Source organism: Takifugu flavidus, chromosome 1 (assembly GCF_003711565.1).
Source record: "Takifugu flavidus isolate HTHZ2018 chromosome 1, ASM371156v2, whole genome shotgun sequence".
Taxonomy (NCBI): Eukaryota; Metazoa; Chordata; class Actinopteri; order Tetraodontiformes; family Tetraodontidae; genus Takifugu; species Takifugu flavidus.
In genome coordinates, this window is record NC_079520.1 from 8,278,225 (window position 1) to 8,297,381 (window position 19,157).

The following is a 19,157-nucleotide window of genomic DNA, read 5'->3' on the forward strand; positions in this document are numbered from 1 at the left end:
TGTGTTTTAAGGTCTCTAAAAGATGAGTGGAAGTAAGTTTCATCCCCAGCGTGCTAACGTGCTATGTGCGTTATTAAGTGCTGAATAAATTTCGCAGCGCTTTGCTTGTGTAAGGCTCAGTTGAACCCAGGTTCAAGAGAAGCTTGTCTGGGGTCGTCCACCTTCCCTGCGTTACACGATTCTCTCCCCAAACATCTTTTTTACTGACTTACTTACTGATGTTTTACTGACATTTACTGATAGAAATGGATTCCCACTCCGTTGCCGTGGTTGGTGCGCACGCAACCATCGGCTGCTAATTTAAGACTGACCTGTGACTCAGAGTTCAAGTCTGACCTTCCTCCTCCCTTCTATAATCGGGTATCAGCCTGTCCAGCTGCAAAAGACATCTGAGGCAGGAAAAAGGGATAGGTTATGGTTTATTAATATGAAAATAATGAAAACGCCATTAAGAACAAACAAGATTTAAATGCAGTAGGAGGGACTTTGTTTAGCATGATTATTATAGACGGAGGATCCGACTCCGCATTCCGCTCCAAATGACTGCAGACGTAAGTCTTTTATATCATCGAATGTGCCAACAGAGCAATACACAAAGTGAATATTTCCATGCTATTTTAACACAACTTTCCTGGAAATTAAAGATTTTTTTTTAAAAAGAGAAAGACCTAGCCTGTCTATTCTCAGCTGACTAATTAGGGGCTGTCTGGCTAATCTTGTTCCAAGCGTAATAATCACAACATCATGTCCATTATTATAGTCCAACAGTTATTTGGCATCCTAGCCCTTATACTCTAATCATATTTATACAGTCCCTCAAATAACTTTGCTCTGCCTTCTGCACAAAATAAGTCTCTCTAAGCATCATCACAACACATTTCACAACCAATTACTGCTCAACAACTCAGTATCATTATATGTGTCTGTATATACTCTATATATTACTTGATTCATTGTTGGGACTTTGTAGCTGCACCTCTGTCAGGGAAACGTCCTTCCTATGGAAGGTGTTTGCTGCTAACAGTCGTGTTGACCTTACTGTCCTATTTAACCGTGGGAAAGTGCTTTATGAAGGAGCGGCCTCGCTGGGTTGGACTGGCAGATACAGTACAGAATTGTGCTTCTGTTTAACACTTGATTGTCGAACTCCCAACTACCTGTGCAGCGATGACGTTGGCGTCTGCGAAGTGCACCCCGGCTGTGCCGCTAATAAGCGTGACAGAAAGACCTGTGCCGGCAGCTGAGTAATTAACAGGTGAAAGGCTAATGTGCTGTGGACTCGTGAGAGGTAGCTAGCCTTGTACTTACTATGCTCAAGAGTCAGTATTATTAAAATGTGTGGGTGCAGCTAGCGAGCAGAGAAAAGGAATTGGCAGGCTTATTTGCCACTTAAATATTGAATCAACAGTGTTATGAATGTGACTTTACTTATTGGGGAACCGACACAGACTTTTGCTCTTGTTACTCGTACTGGTTCCTGTGTGAATACCATGCAGTTGCTCCAGTTGGCCTGTGGTGGATGTGCCTGCTACTCCTGTGCTTATTTCTCCGGTATCATATTGGGAAATAGGAAATCACTCCGTGCGGGCAGACGGACAGATAATTGGCTGTGCGTGAGTGCATACATACAGTCCAATAAAACACCTGCAGGAAAAAAAAGAAGAAGAAATCGATTCTCAGTGGCCCTGTGGCATCGAGGGCAGGTCCGCGTATGCTCGGTCCATGTGGGCTAAATCCTCGCGTTACTCGTCATGTGACGGCTGCTGCTCTCCCACAGCAGGGGTCCAACGTGGACCCTTTCGATCCTTCACACAGTTGTTTCGATCTTTTCGATGATCTCTATCATAGATTTGGAAGGCGACAGCAGAGAACAGTCATCGTGATCCCAGAGGCTGCCGGGGCTGGAGTGCCCGTCTGTGCTTAGCACGTCCTCCTCCTCCTCCTCCTCCTCCTCGCTCTCCTCCTCACAGGACTCCAGGTAGTGCAGCCCCAGCGCGTTAATGCCAGAGTCCTCGGAGCTGGACGGAGAAGAGCAGTGGTCCATTTTGGGGCCTTTGACCTTGTCGAGTGGAGAAGGCCGTTTCTCTTCATTTTGCGCCTTCTGGACCGGCTGCTCGGGTGGGGGTGTGCTGGGCTGCTGAACCGGTGCTGCGGGCTTTGCTGGGGGCTGAGGGGCGGGAGGATTCGGCAGGTTCTGGGATTTAGAAAGAGCAGGGGGTAAAAGGGCAGGAGGCTGAGGCGGCTCCGGCAAGGGAGGCGGAGAACGCTGTACGTAGCACATCTTTCCGTTAATACGCTTCACAACGTAGTCGTCCAAAAACAGGTCGGAAATGACGCAGTACTTGGGTGACTCCAGGTAAGGCGGGGGCTGGTAACTGGGGGCGAGCTTCAGGAAGCGCTCGGCCAGAGAAATGGACAGATCTATGGAGTTGCTGTGTTCCGCCCCTGTCGGCGGGACAGCGGTGCTGGGCAGCCGGCACACATTGGTCATGGGCTGGTACACATACTTGCCTAAATTGGAAGAAAAAGAGAAGAAAGAGGTTGTAGTTAAGTCGGTTCTGGAGACCTCCTCTCACAAATTTACAGCTCAGAGCCGGATCACATGATCCTTTCTTTGCCCACTCCCTCTGCTTCTACAGAGCCACCTTTAAACACACCTCTGCCTTTTCATCCCCCTAAAAATGTCAATTCTGTTTACACAACAGAGTAATAGAGTACGGCAGAGATCCTCCGATGACACAAACCCTCCCAGAAGTCAGATTTTGGATGATAACACTACTGCAACAGATGTTTTCACATCAGCAGAGAATGAAACGAGCATGTGTATTTGACTGTGAGTGGGAGACTCTCAGGATGAATGAACCTGACTCTGCAGGTCCACTCAGCTGTTCTCTCAGCTCATTAGTTTGCTTTCCAGTTTCGGATCCAGTTACGGTTCTCCCTGTGCTCGTGAGTGCCGTTCTCAACTGCACAAGCGGCATCTTGGCAAAAATGCTCCGAGCAGCCCTCCATGCAGCTCCCTTTCATCCTCAGACGGGAGACGCTTGGAAAAGTAGGTGAACGCGGAGAAGAGATGGAGTTGCTCCAGTTGGGAAGGATTCTTGAGCTCTTGCATCAGTGATGTGGACCTTCAGGCAGCACCTGCTTCACCATTTGGTGAGTTAAGAGCGAGTAAATATTGGATGCTACATTTACTGGGCTGCTAGTCGCTAATGTGGTGAATAAATAAAGCACCTTGAATATTCATTTTAATGTGAAAGAGAAAATACCCACATATATACTTTTCTATCAGTGTGTGTACATCACATACTGAAGTTCCCCTCATTTTGTAATTCCATGGAACAAAAACACAGTTAATGTCAACTTTTACTTCATTTGTCATTGTTGGGTTGATTTATGCAGCCAAAAGGCCTCTCGACATCTTTGTGCCTCAAACACAGACATATATTTTTGGAGATGTTTTTGGGAGCTGTGAGTGAATTACACTTTCATATGACAAACATCTGCCAGTTTTTAGAGGCTGTACCAGTTTTCACACCACAATCTTGTATTCCGTGTTGCCCGAATCAGAAATTAATCAGATCCACCTGAGATGGAGCTGAAATCAGAGTAGAACTGTTGGAGACTTGGAACATCCAGTCAAGAGCAGTAACCACATTTAAACTGTTGCCAGGTTTAGCATAGAATCAAAGACTGGGCTCTGATTTAAAGCATCTAGGCACTGTCTGTGCAATAGATCCAGATAGCATGCGACATCATGCTAATACAGGGTGTGAGCAGACGTTGCACACTCCTGCTGTGAGAGGCTGAGGCTTTCCTCCCATCGAAGCTGAGGTTTATATTCACGCAGTACAAATGGAACGCAGTGACTGCTAACGAATGTTACTCATTCTTGCAGCCTGCTGCCCTCAACTCTGCAATACTGCCTGAATCGTTCGCTTCAGACGTGTGTTTAACCGGCTCCCTACAGAGAGAACGCACTGAAGATGACAGGCCTACGCATCAGTTCCTCTCACTCCACATCCCTGTCTGTTGTTCAGTCAGAACAGCTCTTCTTAGGTTATACTGAAAACAGAAGAGATGGCAAAGGAAAATAATAAGAATAACTACATTCACTCAATTGGGAAACCTGAAGCAATTGAAAGGCAAAAGGAATGTCAGAGAACAAAGGAGCCAACCGATCTCAACGCAGTGGTCGTCAGTTTGATGAGAAAAACTTAATAGGCCATGTTGCCACTGAAACAAACACATTCAGCTGTAAAGGATATTGGCCACAAATGGGCAATAAAGCCCCAGAAGATAACATTTTGACATTTAGTTGCTAGCGTAATTGCATTCATCCATCTGGAGTATAAGATGCTAACAGCGCACCCATATGCACGCACAGGCAACAAAGCACACCCATGATGATTAGGAGCCCACACACTGGTTGTCATTAACATCCCTGCAGACATGGAAGTAATTTTTTTGTAAACAAATAGTGAGCTTATTCATCCAATGCTTATGCATTATGCTCACATTTTAAATTTAGAATTAATCGGATTTTTAAGCTTAATTAGGCTGATATTGGTTATCGTGCCAAGGATATTCATGGCTAGCAAGAGAGCATCGGCTCTAATTTTCCTCTACTTGTAGCATGAAAGTGCCAGTAGCAGCTCTGGCATGGAGGTTAGAGGAAGAGGCAGCGGGAGGGCGGGAATATGAGGATGAGAAGGCGAGCCAAAAATGGAGGAGCAGCAGGGACCAGATGAGACTGATCTGCTGAGGCAGAGAGCAGAGGTGATGAAACCGCTGGACATTCCTCCATTTTACAAAAGTTGTATCTTGACTAATTAATTAAGTTAACCAACAGAAACTATTGCAAGTGTTCTCACATTTTATTCTTTGTTTTCCTTTTCAAATTTGTCTTCGGTTGTGAGAAACGGACGCCACTGAAATAAATGCAACATTTTCATATAAAAGTCAGGCTCTCCATTATTGGGGTGCTGTCGAAACCCAGTGAGCAACATCGTAGGGTCCCAACTCATCACCGCGTCAGAAATCACATTATTTTATTTACCTGTTCCTAAAAACAGTGGATGGAAAAGAGGAGAGAACTATTGAGGAAAGGAAATTCAAATATTTGCAAACAGGGACAGAATTCCACGAACTTTATACAACTAGTTATGTTCAAATGCTACAAGTGAACGTTCTAATCATACATCTCTCTAAAATTAGGTGCATTAGGTCACCAGTTTATATAAAAATTATGTAAATACAGTGCCCCTTTCTGCTGACGAGGCATTTTAAATGCCCCAGGGTCCACTCGTCAGCCTGCCTGTAAAAATGTTTTAATTATCTCTTTGGTCAAATTGCATGGCATTTTCTGCCTCCACCAGTTACTCTGGTTATAATGCAATTAAGGCTTTAGCCTCTTTCTTCCCAGGTGAGTCATACGGATATTAATGAATGGGGATTGATTTAATCTCCCTAAAACTAATATTCCTAAACAGCGTCTCCAAAAATCAGCATATCTGAAATCCTTTTAACCACAAAACCGAGGCCACAGTTCTTTCACACAGCAAATGCAACATAAGAGTTGGGGGGCATTTTTCTTAATAGACGTTTAAAGTCCAGGGTGCTATAATGTAGACGCATGCATGCGAATGCTTCTGAGTCAGTAATTTAGAGTAAAAAATGGAAGCTCCTCCGCAGACCCGCCACTTTACACCTACTGTGGTGCTGAGAAAACTCCGCTGCGGAGGAATGATGGCAGAGTATCCCACTGAGAGCAGCCAGAACAGACCAGAATAACACGCAGCCATGGGACACGTTACACGATGAGTAAGGCAAATGACTGCACTGGCTTTTTTTTTTTTTTTTTTTAGCCAGAAAAGCCTTTCATCACATTATCATTAATTACAGCTAAAGGCAACAAGTTCAGCGAGGACAGATGAACGGCATTGTGGGGGATGTAGGAGGGGAAAAAGGTCTGCGGCATTTAAACTTTAGATTGAACCGGAATCTTTGTGTAACTGCTGGAACCAACAAGCAGCGATACGCAGTGAAATTAAAGTGCCTCCAACTCAAGATGATGTGTCTCCATTTTAGTGCCCCCCCCCCCCCCCCCCTTGGACCCCGTGGCTGCCTGATGGCTGCAGGCTGCTTTATTACAGGAGACAGTTTCTGTAGAACGCCACACAACGCCTCAGAGAGCCTTTCTCTGACTCTGACTGTGTTAACACCTCTCAGCACTCTGCAGCTAGGAGGGGAAATCACTGAGATGGAGGGTTTTCCGTCAACAACCTCAAACATAATATCCAAGATAAATGGCAGAGTTGTGACATTTCAATATCAGCTGATGTGTGGGCCTCGGTGGAGGCTGAATCATTAGCCCTCAGCGTGTGCTTCTATTGTCTTTTAAGGGGGAGGGGGACTTTGTTACATTTCAACGGCAGCTTCATCACAGGGCTGAGCAGATTTCCTCTAAATGTGGCGCTCCACTTCAACGCGGCACGCTGGTAAAACCAGAGCAACACAACAATTACTTTAGCCGTTATTTATCAGGCGCAGCTGCAGCCCGTCTGGCCGCTGGACGCTCACAGAGCCGCCACAGTTTGGGCTGAAAACAAGGAAGCTGCGGGCAGGACAGACGGAGTTTCAGGTTTCAGCAGAGGGGACGGCCCGTCCGCTGTCATGTGAAACTCTTCTTCCTGTTTCACTCCGTCACAGCTGACTTACAGCTGGGAAATCTGCCACGGCAGCGGGGGGGACCGACAACATCCTGGACTGTTTTCCATGTGTGTTGTGATTTTTTTCATCTATAAATCCTCAGAAGTTCAGGTTTCAGGCTGGGGGGTGGTGGGGGGGGGGGGGGTTGCACCACAGCTGAGTGGCGTTGGTAGAAATATGTGATCATCTGCAATTTATGGAAGCTGTTGTCCTGGAGGATAATTCAAGTCAGTACTGAGGGCAGACATGTTGGCTTTTGGACAAACGCCGCACTTTATAAAAGTGTCACCGGAGGAAACAGGAGCAAACAAACAGATTTTGATGGATTTGTCTTTAACAGAGACAGCTGGCTAAGACCAGAGCGCACTGAGGAATGAAGAGAGTGAAACTGTGTGAAAGCAGACTGAGATCTGCAAACAGAGCATTTCAGGAGGGATCCTTTGTATGTGGAGTCACGCTTTTTGTTTGGACAGTGAATGAATGACAGATTGGGAAAGCCTCCAGCCATCGATAACTAATCCATGAAACCCAACAGCATCAACTGGATAAATAAATAAATAAATAAGGTTCTTTAAGGGAAATATAGCCAGAGCCTATTTTATACAGCGTAAGTACCTGCTGGGAGCCTGTGATTATATAATTGGAAGACTGAGGGTGATAATTAGAACAAGAACGGTGAGATATGATGGCTAAACATTGAATAAAGTACGTTTTCCCGGTATCTTGTTTTTAATGGAGTGAAGAGCTGTAAAGGTGCTCTGTGTACGGGTGGATAGTGAATGTGCCACTGGGAATAATTTATCTGACTCAATAATCCCGCAGCAGCTCTGCTACCAGCTGAACCCACAGGAGGACAGCCAAAGAGCCATTATTGGCTGAACCTGAACTTTATTTCACGTTCTTAAATGTCCTGGTTTTTAGCAGAATGTAGAGCTAAAAATACAGATCGTGAGAAGTGAATACTTATCCTAAACCTCCGTCCTTCAAGGGTGCTGGAAAATCTCCAGTGGCTGCAGGGGCACAAAATGGAATTTTCCACAAATGCATCCACATTTATTTCCGGTGTCGAGGTTTATCATTGTAGATACTATACTGATAAAAAAACGAATAGCACTGAACAGGAGAATTAGCACACATGAGCCACCTTTTAGCACCATTCTGCACCAGAACAGAAAGAGAAAAGAGAAAGCCCCAACGGAGCTCTTTGGCTCTGCTAGCAGACAGGGTTTACTTTCCCGCATCGGGAGAGAACATGGAGTTTGGCACAGCTAACCGGAGCTGACAGAGCAGGAGACAGGGACAGGAGAGCTCATCGCTCCGAATGGTCACTGTAATCAGTTAATGGAGAACAGAGAGGAGGAGGAGATTCAGACCAGGTGGTTCCAGTGATGCTGTGAGCAAAAGCCCTCATCAAACACGACATATCGGCAGTGACACTAAACACAACTAATTACCACAAATGATAGGTTTGGGCTGATGCTGCCGACAGCTGGGAACGCTGCCTCCACCTACGACAAACAGCGCCCCCCCCCACCGTATCTGCCTCAGCCAAATGTTCCGCTGTGATACAACTGAGCGCAGCACAATGGAAGGCTGGTACGATGCGAGCAGGAGACAGATCATCCTAATTAATTCAAGTTTTCTTCTGAGAGGATGATGATGAACGTAATGACTGATTTTTTTTTTTAAAGTGTTGTTTTCGTAGGACATGAGAGAAGCTGGGAAATGAGTCACGGTCCATCACCCTGCGCTGCCCCACAGGTAAGATAATGGAACTGATTAAGCTTGTTTACGTACAGGAAATATGCGGCCAGTCTTGCTCACGCGGCCTTTGAGTTTGTTTTGCATGAAAACCTATTAAAGATATAATTAAAAATGGAGACTAGCAACATTCCCCCGTGGTTGAGGCATAATTATCAGCTTTAGGAGAAGTTTATACTCCAGGCGATGAAAGAAGGCCTCACTCTTTCACAGCATTTCACTCTTTTGCATCTGCAGTTACGCTGGGAGGAAGTGCAGTGCGTGCACAAGCACGCTCTTGTGCTGTTCCCCCCACTGGGTGCCCTGGATCTGCCTGATTCAGGCTTCTGACTCGGCCGTGCGTGCACAGGCGAGGTAAACCCGTGAACTTCACTGGAGAGATCTGAAGGTGAGATGCTCCGCTACGACCCGGCTTGCTCTTACATACACGTCACGTGTTCAAGGGGACGAAAGGTTCCGCAGCCAAAGGTTCGTGCAGCACATTTTCAGCGGCTCGGCTAAAAAGGGAAACATTAAAAAACAAAAAAACATAGCAAACACTGAACGGAATCTGTGATTGTCCTGGCACGTTGGCTCTGTGGCCCTGCTCGGCCCCCTGCCGACCGAGGGGAAGGCATCTAAATCCAATGATTACGCAGCAAAGATTACAATGCGACTTGTGCAGTCACACACTGTAAGCCCCCCCTGCCCGGTGCAGCAGAGGGGGCGGCTGATTGTGTTTTACACTGATCTGAGGATTTTCAGGGAAGCCAGAGCCGGGATAAATTAGGCCAGCACAAAGAGACGGACATCCTGTCGAGCCCACGTGCATGCTAATGTGATGGCAGCGTCCCGCTGTCAGGTCGACAATGGTTCAAATGGAGGCGCCGGCAGAAGCACTCTGAAAATGCCACTTGACCCGTCTCCAGGTGAAGGGAAAAGCGCACCATTTTCTGCACGTATTGCTATAAAATAGTGAGTTAATAAACAAGTATTTGAAGTGATGAACACTTGAGTGTCACTTTACATGAAAAAGACAAAAAAAACAACAGAAAACTGATGTGGGACACTATAAACCTGGAGCTGGATGCTCTGTAGCAGCTGGTGTTGGTCCAAACAAAGAGCGCATTCGAGCGTTTCAGCCGTGGATCACAGGTGTTTATATTTGATGTGCTAGACCAGAGCGTGCTACCTGCATTTGGACCAAGTATGTGGGATTGACTAAAAATAAACCTCAGCGCCATCACGATGAGGAATTGATGCATTTGAAACGACCCTATGTGCAGAGGATGGAGTTATATATCAGGCTCCTTAGTGCTGACAAAGTATTCTTGCTTCTCTTTTGTTGTTTTTTTCCCCCACTCACAGTTCGGCAATAAAAATCTGTCCTCTCGGGCAGAGCTGTGAATCACGGCACCAATATGTGGGAATCACCAGGTCCCCCAAAGGAAGAGGACAAACCCTGCATGGGCTTTGGTGTGCAACTCCTTCACATTTATGAGGGCGGCTGCATCAAGAATCATCACATGATACGACGGAAACCTGTGTGTGCTTGCGTGCGCGCATCTGTGTGTCTATATAGGATTATATGATGGATGTATGGTATAGTGTGAAGGGAATCCTTTGGAGATAATCTGTTAGGCAATTAGGCCCTTATTTCCAAAATGTGCGCCCTCCTTTGTTAAACTACATGAAGAATTCCTAACAGGGCGTAGAGCTGAAGGTTACCGAGTTGAACCGAATTTCAAAGGCTGCAGACAAGATTCCCCGTTAGAGAATGAAACACGACCACTTGGGGCAGTAATTCTAAACAAGTCCTAAAAGTGGGTGGACAGAAAACCCTTTAATCTGACGTTTCACGACTCGTACCGCAAGCAGTTTAATAACAACAGGGTGACGCCAGGTCCTTGCCTGGTCGACGCGCAGCTGCAAGCATCGCCTGGCACCATCGTATTTTAACCGTGAGACACATTTGCGGCTCCACAGAAGCTGCGAGTTAGAAACTTACAGTGACACCAGCCCAGATGGCAGCACCAGTGCAGCTTGAAGCACTTCCCGTGGCTGTGCGTCGCGCAGATGGAGAGTCCGTCACACGGCAGGAAATCTGGTCTCCCCGCGCAGCTCTTGGCCAAAGCCTGCGCCTCATCCAACTTCTCACTCTTCGGACACTTCTGTGCTCCCGAGGCGGCCATGCCAACATTTCCCGGATTCAAAGAAATGAAAACCTCCGTGCAGCTTCCGTCGGGGGTAAACTATAACATAACCGCGGAGGAACGAGCCGCTTTCTACGGTCCACGTCACCCCGGGAAGGGTTTGGGCTGGAAGACGAAGGGAAAAGAGGGTGAATTCGGAGCGGCTGCCTTCCTGCTCACACGAAGGGTGGAAACGTCTCCTGCAAAAAGTAGAAAGGCGTCAATTTGCGACGGCAAATGGAGCATTCAGAGCCTCCCATGGTCGTGATCCACACATCTCTTTATCCACCCCTCGCGTCAGGAAGCTTCGCTGTGCGCGCCGGTGACGCGCGTACGGAACAACGGCGCGCATCTGAACTTCACACAGCGGGAGGAGTCCGAGCACAAAGACAGCTGCTCGACGCACTTGGAACGCACCAGAGCTTCACTGTTCCTTTAAAACATCCACCTAAAGCCACACGGATGGAAATATAAAGGTTCTACTTTATATTGGTCTACTTGTCAAAAAGTATTCACCTTTAAAAATCAACACAACAATAAAGCCTTAAATTGTTCCCATTAAAGCAATTTTGCGTAATGAATCAGCCTTAAAATAGTGGAACCATTCCTTCCGGACTCATTGCAAACGGAAGTGACCACCGTGCTGAGGAATCCAGCTCCTTGCTGTGGAGGGCTGCCACTAGATGGCAAAGCCGAAAGCCCTCTTCAGGCATGGGCTATCGATTTACATTCTTATTCACAGCTTAACATCTCAGTTCAGTGTCACTGCTGCAGCTGGGTCAGCACAAACCAGAGAGTAATCCCACACACCACGAACAACAGCGTCATCCTTCAAAGACAGAGAAGCAAGTGCACCGAAACAGACATTTATTGATGTAATCCACCTCCAGCGCGGGTTAATCATGTATAATTACATGTAAAGTGCTCCTCAACAGGATTCCTCTTCATCCTGATCCTGAAGAATTAATATAAAGCTGGTTGTAGTATATTTAATATCCTTTGAGTTCGCAATAGAAAAATCAGAAACAATTACAAAAATATGGCATATGCACATTATAAAGCACAAAAACAGTGCAGTTTATCCATCACTCCCTGTGTAAGAGGCTCACAGACTTTCAAGGTTGATGGGAAAAAGAGATTAAAGCATCATCAACTTTAAAGCTGGCTGTTGCGGTTCTTGATGACATTTCTCCATTTGTGGATCGGCGGGCTGCCGTTGGCCACCAGCCTTCTGAGGAGGCCGGAGGGCTGCAGGTACGGCACGTCGGGGTGGGCCTGATGGTAGCGCTCCAGCCTTTCCACCACCCTCTCCAGTCCAACCATGTCTGCGTAGAACATGGGTCCTCCGCGGTGCCTCGGCCAGCCGTAGCCGAACACATAGATGGCGTCGATGTCTTCGGGTCCGGCAGCTATCCCTTCCTCCAGGATCTGAAAGCCTTCATTGATGAGGACAAAGAGACAGCGCTCCAGCACCTCCTGCTGGTCTATACACCGTGGAACCAGGCCATGTCGGGCTCGGTATTCATCCAGGAAGTTGTGCAGCCAAGGGTCAGACTTGGCTACACGGCCACCTGGTTTGTCATACTGGTACCAGCCCCGGCCTGTTTTTTGGCCAAAGCGCCCATGCTCACAAAGCAGGTCACCCAGGGGGCTGTACCTGCAGCCCTGTCGGACTCTTGCAGATGTCCCCGTCAAACTGGTGTCCGCCAGCCCGTCAGCCTTCCTAACTCTCCAGCCCACGTCCAGCCCAGAGAGGTCAGACATTCTGAACACCCCCATGGGGAACCCAAACTCCTCCAGGGCCCGATCTACCAATTCAGGGGTGGCCCCCTCCTCTAACAGGAAGAAGGCCTGCTCCAGGTATCGCTTCAGCATGCGGTTCCCAGCAAAGCCGCGGCAGTTCCCGACGGCCACGCTGACTTTGCCCATTTTCTTTCCGAGCTGCATCGCGGTGGCTACGGCTGCAGGGGAAGACCGCCGGCCGTAAACCACCTCCAGCAGCTTCATCACGTGGGCCGGGGCAAAGAAGTGCATCCCGACCACCAATTCTGGGTGGCGCGTTTGAGAGGCCAGGTGATCCACGTCTAGCGAGGAGGTGTTGGTGCACAGCAGAGTGTCTGGTTTACAGATGATGGACAGCTGTTGGAAAACCTTCTCCTTTAGCGCCATGTCCTCAAACACAGCCTCAATGACCAGGTCGACATCAGCCACAGCCTGGAGGTTTTGGCTGTAGGTAATGCTGTCGGGTTCGATAGTTGTCCCTCCTCTGACTGCTCCTCGCTTTAACATGCTGGGGACAGCTTTCGTTGCCTCCATCAACTGCTTCGCATGGGTCTCCACAGCAACCACAGACAAGCCTGCCTGAGCCAGGGCCACTGTAATGCCTCTTCCCATTGTGCCGAGACCTTAGGGGAAAAAAGACTGATTATATTAGAGATAGTGAAGCGAGAAAAGCTGCATGTTATTATTCCTACGCTTGGCATTTTAGCGCACGTGTCAAGCTTCACATATTCTGTATCCTCTTCCCACAGCGAGCAGGACTTATCTACATGCCAATAAAAAGAAGTGGCAAATTGAAAATTCCAAAGCTCTCACCGATGACGGCTGCTTTGCGTACAGGCCTGGGTTGGCTGGTGTCCCACCGGGCTCCGCTGGGCGTGCTCCACCTGCCCACGGCCCTTTGGGCAAAGAAGAAGTACTGCAGGGCGCGAGCCTGGCCGGAGTGGAAAAGTGTGGCCATCAGCTCCTTCTCCCGCTCCATGCCCTGAGCGTAGGGCAGGGTGGCAGCCGCTCGCACGGCCTGGACGCAGGCCACCGGCGCTATAGCCCCACGTGCAGCACTACGCACCTTCAGCATCGCTTCTTCAAACAGGGAATCCAAATCAGAAAGGGGGGCGCAACTAAAGCTGCTAATGCGGCGGCCATCAAGGGACTCTCCTGGATCAGAAAAACACAAAAGAGTGGTTAACAATCTATTCTGTCAGCATAACTTCCTTCCTTTCCATTAGTATTCTTTCATTTCTCCTCCTGCCCTCAGTCTGGATGCAATAATCGACCATGGGATCGGTAGATACACCTGCAGGCTTCTAAATGCCAAATGATTGAACAAACCATCTCCAAGATCACAGGAGGGATTGTGCCGGTGCGAAAACTATAGTTCACCTTCAAATTTAATAACAAGGGATGGCTCAGGGCAAATGGGCTGGTTAATTTAAAACTGAGGGCAAACAGGTGGAGATAAGAGCTAATTTTGGGAGGAAAAGTAGGAATGTGAGGGACCGCCAAAACAATTATAGGAGTAGAAGAGCTAAGAAGTTTCGTGACTGCAGTTTAAAAAATTAATATTGCACCTCTTCTTGTCTGCAGGGTGTAAGAGATGAGAACAGTGAGAGCAAAAAGGAAAGCCAGGCTGTTTCTGATCAATTGCATTTGATGGTTCATATTTAAAACTACACCTGGCTCCCATCATGTCATCAAACAGACACAATATCTCTCTGAAGCACACGCAAACATGATGGGTTTCATTTATGTCTGTGACAGTATAGGTTGTGTGAGAGAGATCTGACTGGTGCACATCTGTGCAGGACAACATACTGACGAGAGACAGTTAGGGTCTGCTTGATGATTGGAGCCACAAAGCTCTGAAAACAACTGGGTTAAGTCAAGTCCCCAGGAAAAATAAATACATTTGATATAGGTCATTGCAGCCTGGTGGTGAGAAGGCAGCCTTAAGTCTCATTCTTATCTCCGGCAGATAGGACGTGATTGCAGGATGCAGTGGTTGGAATCCTTCACAGCTCCAGTGATTCACACTCAGTCAGAACGGAACGGAAACTGGGCCACTACAGCCAGGCGTAAAGGGCCAGAATTCTGAGCAGTTCTCCTCTATTTAGGCCAAAGAAAACTGAATTTAACATGCTGAAGAGGATGAATAAGTACTATTTCCAGTCAGTTCAGTGCACATTGTGTTCACGTCGATGAGATGCTGCACAGCAGGCGGAGAAATGTGATCCCCAGTGTACTTTAGGAGGGCATTATTGTAGCGGTTAATCTGTAAATGGTTGAGCCGTGTCACTGGATTTGTTGTGCAGCGTGAGGAAAAGCCTGCCTGTCCTGACAGATGTAGCAGGCAGATGTTGCAACTGCTGGGTTAAAAAAAAATACGTTAATCTCATCACCAGCAGAGACTGGAAACTGTGCATGAGCCCACATATACATCGCTTTAAATACACCGTTTCTGTGGATGCCTACATACATTTTCAAATTGGATGCTGCAGTTTTGACTATGGAAGCTCTCATACTCCCTAAATTCTGTGCTGATTGAGTCACTAAGTGCAGACCTTAATGTCGCCACCTTCCCTCTGATTAAAATCTGAGCAGGGTTTGATCCTCTTTCCTCAGCTCTCCCAACTAGCAGAGCGTCCTCTGACTCACTCGGAGCCTCGGTTTTACCGGCACTCACTTTCTCACCCACTCAAACCCATGTTGCCAGCGCTGAGTGGAGAAGTAGCATTAATAATAAAAACCTGTGACTGTCTCGATTTTATAATGTTGTCGGAGGTGTAACCCTCGGCATTTTCTGTTGCCCCAGCTAATGTGCGACGCCGAGCGTTGAAAATGTCTCAAGTGGGAGCCGCCATTGTCAAGCGAAGGTGAAAATGAAATTGTCTGTATATATTAACTCACCATTTCAAAAGCAATTCAGTAAATTTGGAAGCCTTTTTTAAAAAATGAATAAAAGATTCCTTAACAATGCAGGCTCGCACGTGACATCTCATTGACAATTCCAGAAGGACTAAAATACTGTCAAAATTTTTGTCAGCTTTGTGGCTATGAGCTGGCTTGTGCTCCCAAATCTGTCTGAAAAATCTAAAATCAAAAATGCACGTCAGCCTGTGATGGGCCAATAAAAGTACAGCTTTGTTCAGTTCTGAGGTTTGTATAAAACGAAACAAGATTTGATGTGAAATTTGTAGATTTCAGTGTTATTTTTCCACAGAAGCATGTTTTTTTTCAAGGTACGGTAATAGAATAAATTGGACAAGAACAATGATGCAGGACTTCATCGGAATTTTGAACAAGCAAATTGTGGAGGAAACATCCATAATCATGGCTGAATCGTCTTGGCAGAGCAGTGAAAAACACTGTAGAAAAAAGATGCATGATAACTCCACCGGTGTTGAATACATTGGCTTAAATGTCTGAATGGGTTACTCTTTACAGACGGAGAAATCTATCTTTGTAATCTGCAGGGACTTGGCACACTTCCTGAGACCAAAACACAGGGGTAAATGAGTGACTGACATCAGGGGGGAGGAATCTTCATCCTTACTAAATGAGCAGGGAGGACCTGGTATTAATATTCCAGGAAAGTTTGTCCCTTTTCGCCCTCTTGAATAATACAGCAAAAGCAGTGAAGACATCAGAGCGCCTCTGACAGAGCCATGAAACATTTATAGCTTCTGTGGTGGAAGATCTGCCTGTCTTGTTTTCTGCTTCCCCCGACTTTCAGGATCCGTACGTCAACACTTCTTGATGTCAGACCTGCCCAGAATAACTGCTCTGGGTGGAATGTCTTGTTTCCACACTGAAGAAAGAGGACCTCATTCATCTTGTTCCCGGTTTATTTATTTATCTATTGCCTCACCTGTGACGCTCAATGCAAACTTCACAGCCACATCCACGGTGTTGTGCTCAGTCACATGATCCAGAATTCCAAGCTGAAGTGCCTCAGCGGCAGTCACATGACGGCCTGGATGAGACATGAAGGGCATAATTGGTGGGGTTACAATCATCGCCAGTCTGTACTGCACATTTTATCATGCCAAATGAACTTATGTCAAACTGTTAGAAGAATGAAACCCTCTGGATTTAGTTTGAGCTGTTAAAAGCTTTTCTGTTCTTGTGATGCGTAGACTGCCCCCTGCTGGGCATCCGAGAGAGATGCAAACTTCTCAGTCTTACTGAAGCGATTACAAGGATGTGATTTCTTTTGTAGCAGAAAAACTTTTATATTAAGATTGTTGGTTTTATAATAATTACTCATTTTTCAGCTGTAACTGAAGGTTTCTTCTCAAACAGTACATCTCTAAAACAACCTGCATTTCAGGGAGCACAGTGTGGCCATATGGAAAATATTTTAATTTTGGGGTGTGTTGGGGTTGAATAAGTTACTGGTAGTAAACTGTAATTTAAAAAAATCTGATAGTTTTTATAATTTTTATGACTAGGATTTATTTTACCAATCTAACTATATAGTCCATAATTATTAAATACACCACTGTATTTTTTTATTTTAATGGTACCTGACAACCATCTGCATGAAAATAAAACAACCCTACCATCAAAATATTTATCTTAACATACCTTAAATGACTAATGTCTAACCTTTTATGGTCAGGTTTGAAAGAATCCGACAAGGTTATCATATCTTTGCTACCTGTGGTGATGAGGTTTAAAGCAGCCGGGACACCGATGAGTCTTGGCAGACGTTGCGTTCCCCCTGCAGCCGGCAGCAGACCCAGCGTCACCTCTGGAAGCCCCAATTTGGCCTGATCGGACATAGTCATGATGAAACAATGATAAACAACTGAACAGAAATGAATAGGAAAATGATTTGATGTGGAAAGAGACAACGTGACGCTTAAAAATGGACCTGCCTTTGAATGTGAGATTCGATAATGGCACCCAAGTGCCAGCTCAAGGCCTCCGCCTAAAGCACTGCCTTCTATGGCCGCCACCACTGGTTTGTTTGCAGCCTCAATATCATGGATCATTGGAACAAGTGGAGGGCCTGACATCTGTCTCCCAAACTCCCTAATGTCTGCCCCTGTAATTAAAATAAAATCAAATATGCAGGATGCCATTAATGGGGCCCAATCTGAACACTGCAATAGCATTAAATCACAGATCATTTGCTGTTTCATTCGCTGTCTCGATCTTAGAGTTGTATCCATCCATACCTCCACAAAAGACTCCATTCTGTCCACAGATGACCACAGACTTTACCTTTTGGTCACCCAGTGCCCTCTTCACTGAGTCAACAATGCCCTGCCTCACAGAGGCACTGTAAAATAGAAAAATGGGACTTTTTACATGGAATAAAGGCAACGGGTGAACATTGATTAGAAGTTGAGCAAATGGAGCATCAGTTTTCTTTAAAAAAAATTTTTTTTTAAATGTCAAATTGCCATTTCTTTGTATTGGTCGGAAGATTGTACATGTGACAGAATCTGTGGGGCTGAATCAAATTTATCTGAATATTTTATTTCCACAAAAATGATGTTTAAATATTAAGTCGAGGAAATTTCCTACATTTTTGAATACTGGTAAAACATCTACTCGTCTTCCATTAGTTTATGTTGCACTTCATCCTGTTATTGGCTGCGCCCCCTCCTGGTAAACAACTATACCCTCATGAATTATTGGGGTTTTTGTTCAAGAACTACGTTATTCTCCTTCGCACAGAATCGTGTAGTTTTGACATTTTAATCGGCTAGTTTTTAATTTTTGAATGAATACATTTGCAACCTAAGGTGCTCCTGCAGGACGTTTTAAGAAACACTAAACATGATTACTGCGCTCACCTCAGTGCGTTTACAGGCGGATTCTGCAGAGTTATCAACCCAACCGAGCCTGAAACACGTCTATACTGCGCCATTATCCCGATCAAATCTTTCGACTCCTGCGTGTTGTCAAAACTGAACTTTGTAACTTCTGTCCAGTTTTCACAACCTTTGGCACAGCTCCCCTCCCCTCCTCCTCCCCTCAGATTTCTTCTGTTTCAGGCGGTCAGAACTGCTTCACGGACGGTCGCCCCCATCTGGACAGGAGGGGTAAAGCTCATCGTCTCAGCGGTAGGAGAGAGCTACACATCTATCCAGAGGTGGCTCTAGCAGCTGTTTTGGACGTAAATGAAACAACCACTAAACTAACATTAGATGGTATGAACGACAATAACAGATATTTAAATAACAGCTAAAACCCAGATTTAAAACTGAACTGCCCTGGACTTGCTTGGTGCAAAGGCATTTGTGGCATCATCTAGCAACACCTACCGAGAAGCCTCCAATGTCTATTTTCCCGATATTTTTCAGTTTATTATTTTTAAGTTGTTGGATTGCAATACCTCACATGTGTCACTGCTAATCCGCATCTTCTTTGAATGAAGACTTCAAGAATAAAAATGCCAATTTCAAAATGTATTTAACAATAGAACCAATTCAAGATACAAATATTACAGAGCTCCGGGCCAGTTCATAACCCTACAATAACAGAGTCAATTGCCAGGGCATGAAGTCTGACAACCTGACTATCCCTTGATCCAGTCTTTTATAGAAACACATATGTAAATTATTGATGCTAGTCCAGTCCAATCCAGTCCTTCTGCTTGGATGACCTCGTCTTCTTCTTCCAGTCCCATTGGATGCTGACACAGTCCTTGTCCTCCGTTGTTTCACAAATGGCCAGGTCAAAGTTCACAGTTCTTGCAGAGGAACTATCAACACCAGTAAA

At 46.1% G+C, this 19,157-nt stretch overlaps 2 protein-coding genes and 1 long non-coding RNA gene across 3 annotated transcripts; 1 reads left to right on the forward strand and 2 right to left on the reverse strand.

Moving 5' to 3' along the window:
- Nucleotides 1-401: 401 nt before the first annotated feature.
- On the reverse strand, nucleotides 402-11,198 carry zgc:162707 (UPF0524 protein C3orf70 homolog B). The gene is made up of 2 exons (XM_057026300.1): nucleotides 10,460-11,198; nucleotides 402-2,511 (listed from the first exon to the last, which is right to left on the reverse strand). The coding sequence occupies exons 1-2, from the start codon at nucleotides 10,641-10,643 to the stop codon at nucleotides 1,808-1,810; spliced, it is 888 nt and encodes a 295-aa protein (XP_056882280.1). The 5' UTR covers nucleotides 10,644-11,198; the 3' UTR covers nucleotides 402-1,807.
- On the forward strand, nucleotides 7,762-14,518 carry LOC130522213 (uncharacterized). The gene is made up of 3 exons (XR_008949574.1): nucleotides 7,762-8,472; nucleotides 8,710-8,860; nucleotides 14,398-14,518. It is a non-coding gene; the product is annotated as an uncharacterized LOC130522213 (long non-coding RNA).
- Nucleotides 11,618-18,421, reverse strand: ehhadh (enoyl-CoA, hydratase/3-hydroxyacyl CoA dehydrogenase). Its single transcript, XM_057026229.1, has 7 exons — nucleotides 18,230-18,421; nucleotides 17,606-17,709; nucleotides 17,303-17,472; nucleotides 17,083-17,194; nucleotides 16,291-16,395; nucleotides 13,239-13,580; nucleotides 11,618-13,048 (listed from the first exon to the last, which is right to left on the reverse strand). Exons 1-7 carry the CDS (start codon nucleotides 18,301-18,303, stop codon nucleotides 11,799-11,801), a joined length of 2,157 nt encoding a protein of 718 aa, XP_056882209.1. The 5' UTR covers nucleotides 18,304-18,421; the 3' UTR covers nucleotides 11,618-11,798.
- Between the last annotated feature and the right edge of the window lie 736 nt (nucleotides 18,422-19,157).

What these genes read in the sequence shown, in the direction of transcription:
- ehhadh (XM_057026229.1), bottom strand. Translation starts at nt 18,303, where the DNA reads ATGGCGCAGTATAGACGTGTTTCAGGCTCGGTTGGGTTGATAACTCTG. An exon ending in GAATGGAGTCTTTTGTGGAG is followed by an intron (nt 17,473 to 17,605) that starts GTATGGATGGAT and finishes TTTTAATTACAG; the next exon opens with GGGCAGACATTAGGGAGTTT. An exon ending in ATCGAATCTCACATTCAAAG is followed by an intron (nt 17,195 to 17,302) that starts GCAGGTCCATTT and finishes ATGTCCGATCAG; the next exon opens with GCCAAATTGGGGCTTCCAGA.
- zgc:162707 (XM_057026300.1), bottom strand. Translation starts at nt 10,643, where the DNA reads ATGGCCGCCTCGGGAGCACAGAAGTGTCCGAAGAGTGAGAAGTTGGAT. An exon ending in CCATCTGGGCTGGTGTCACT is followed by an intron (nt 2,512 to 10,459) that starts GTAAGTTTCTAA and finishes CTTCCAATTTAG; the next exon opens with GCAAGTATGTGTACCAGCCC.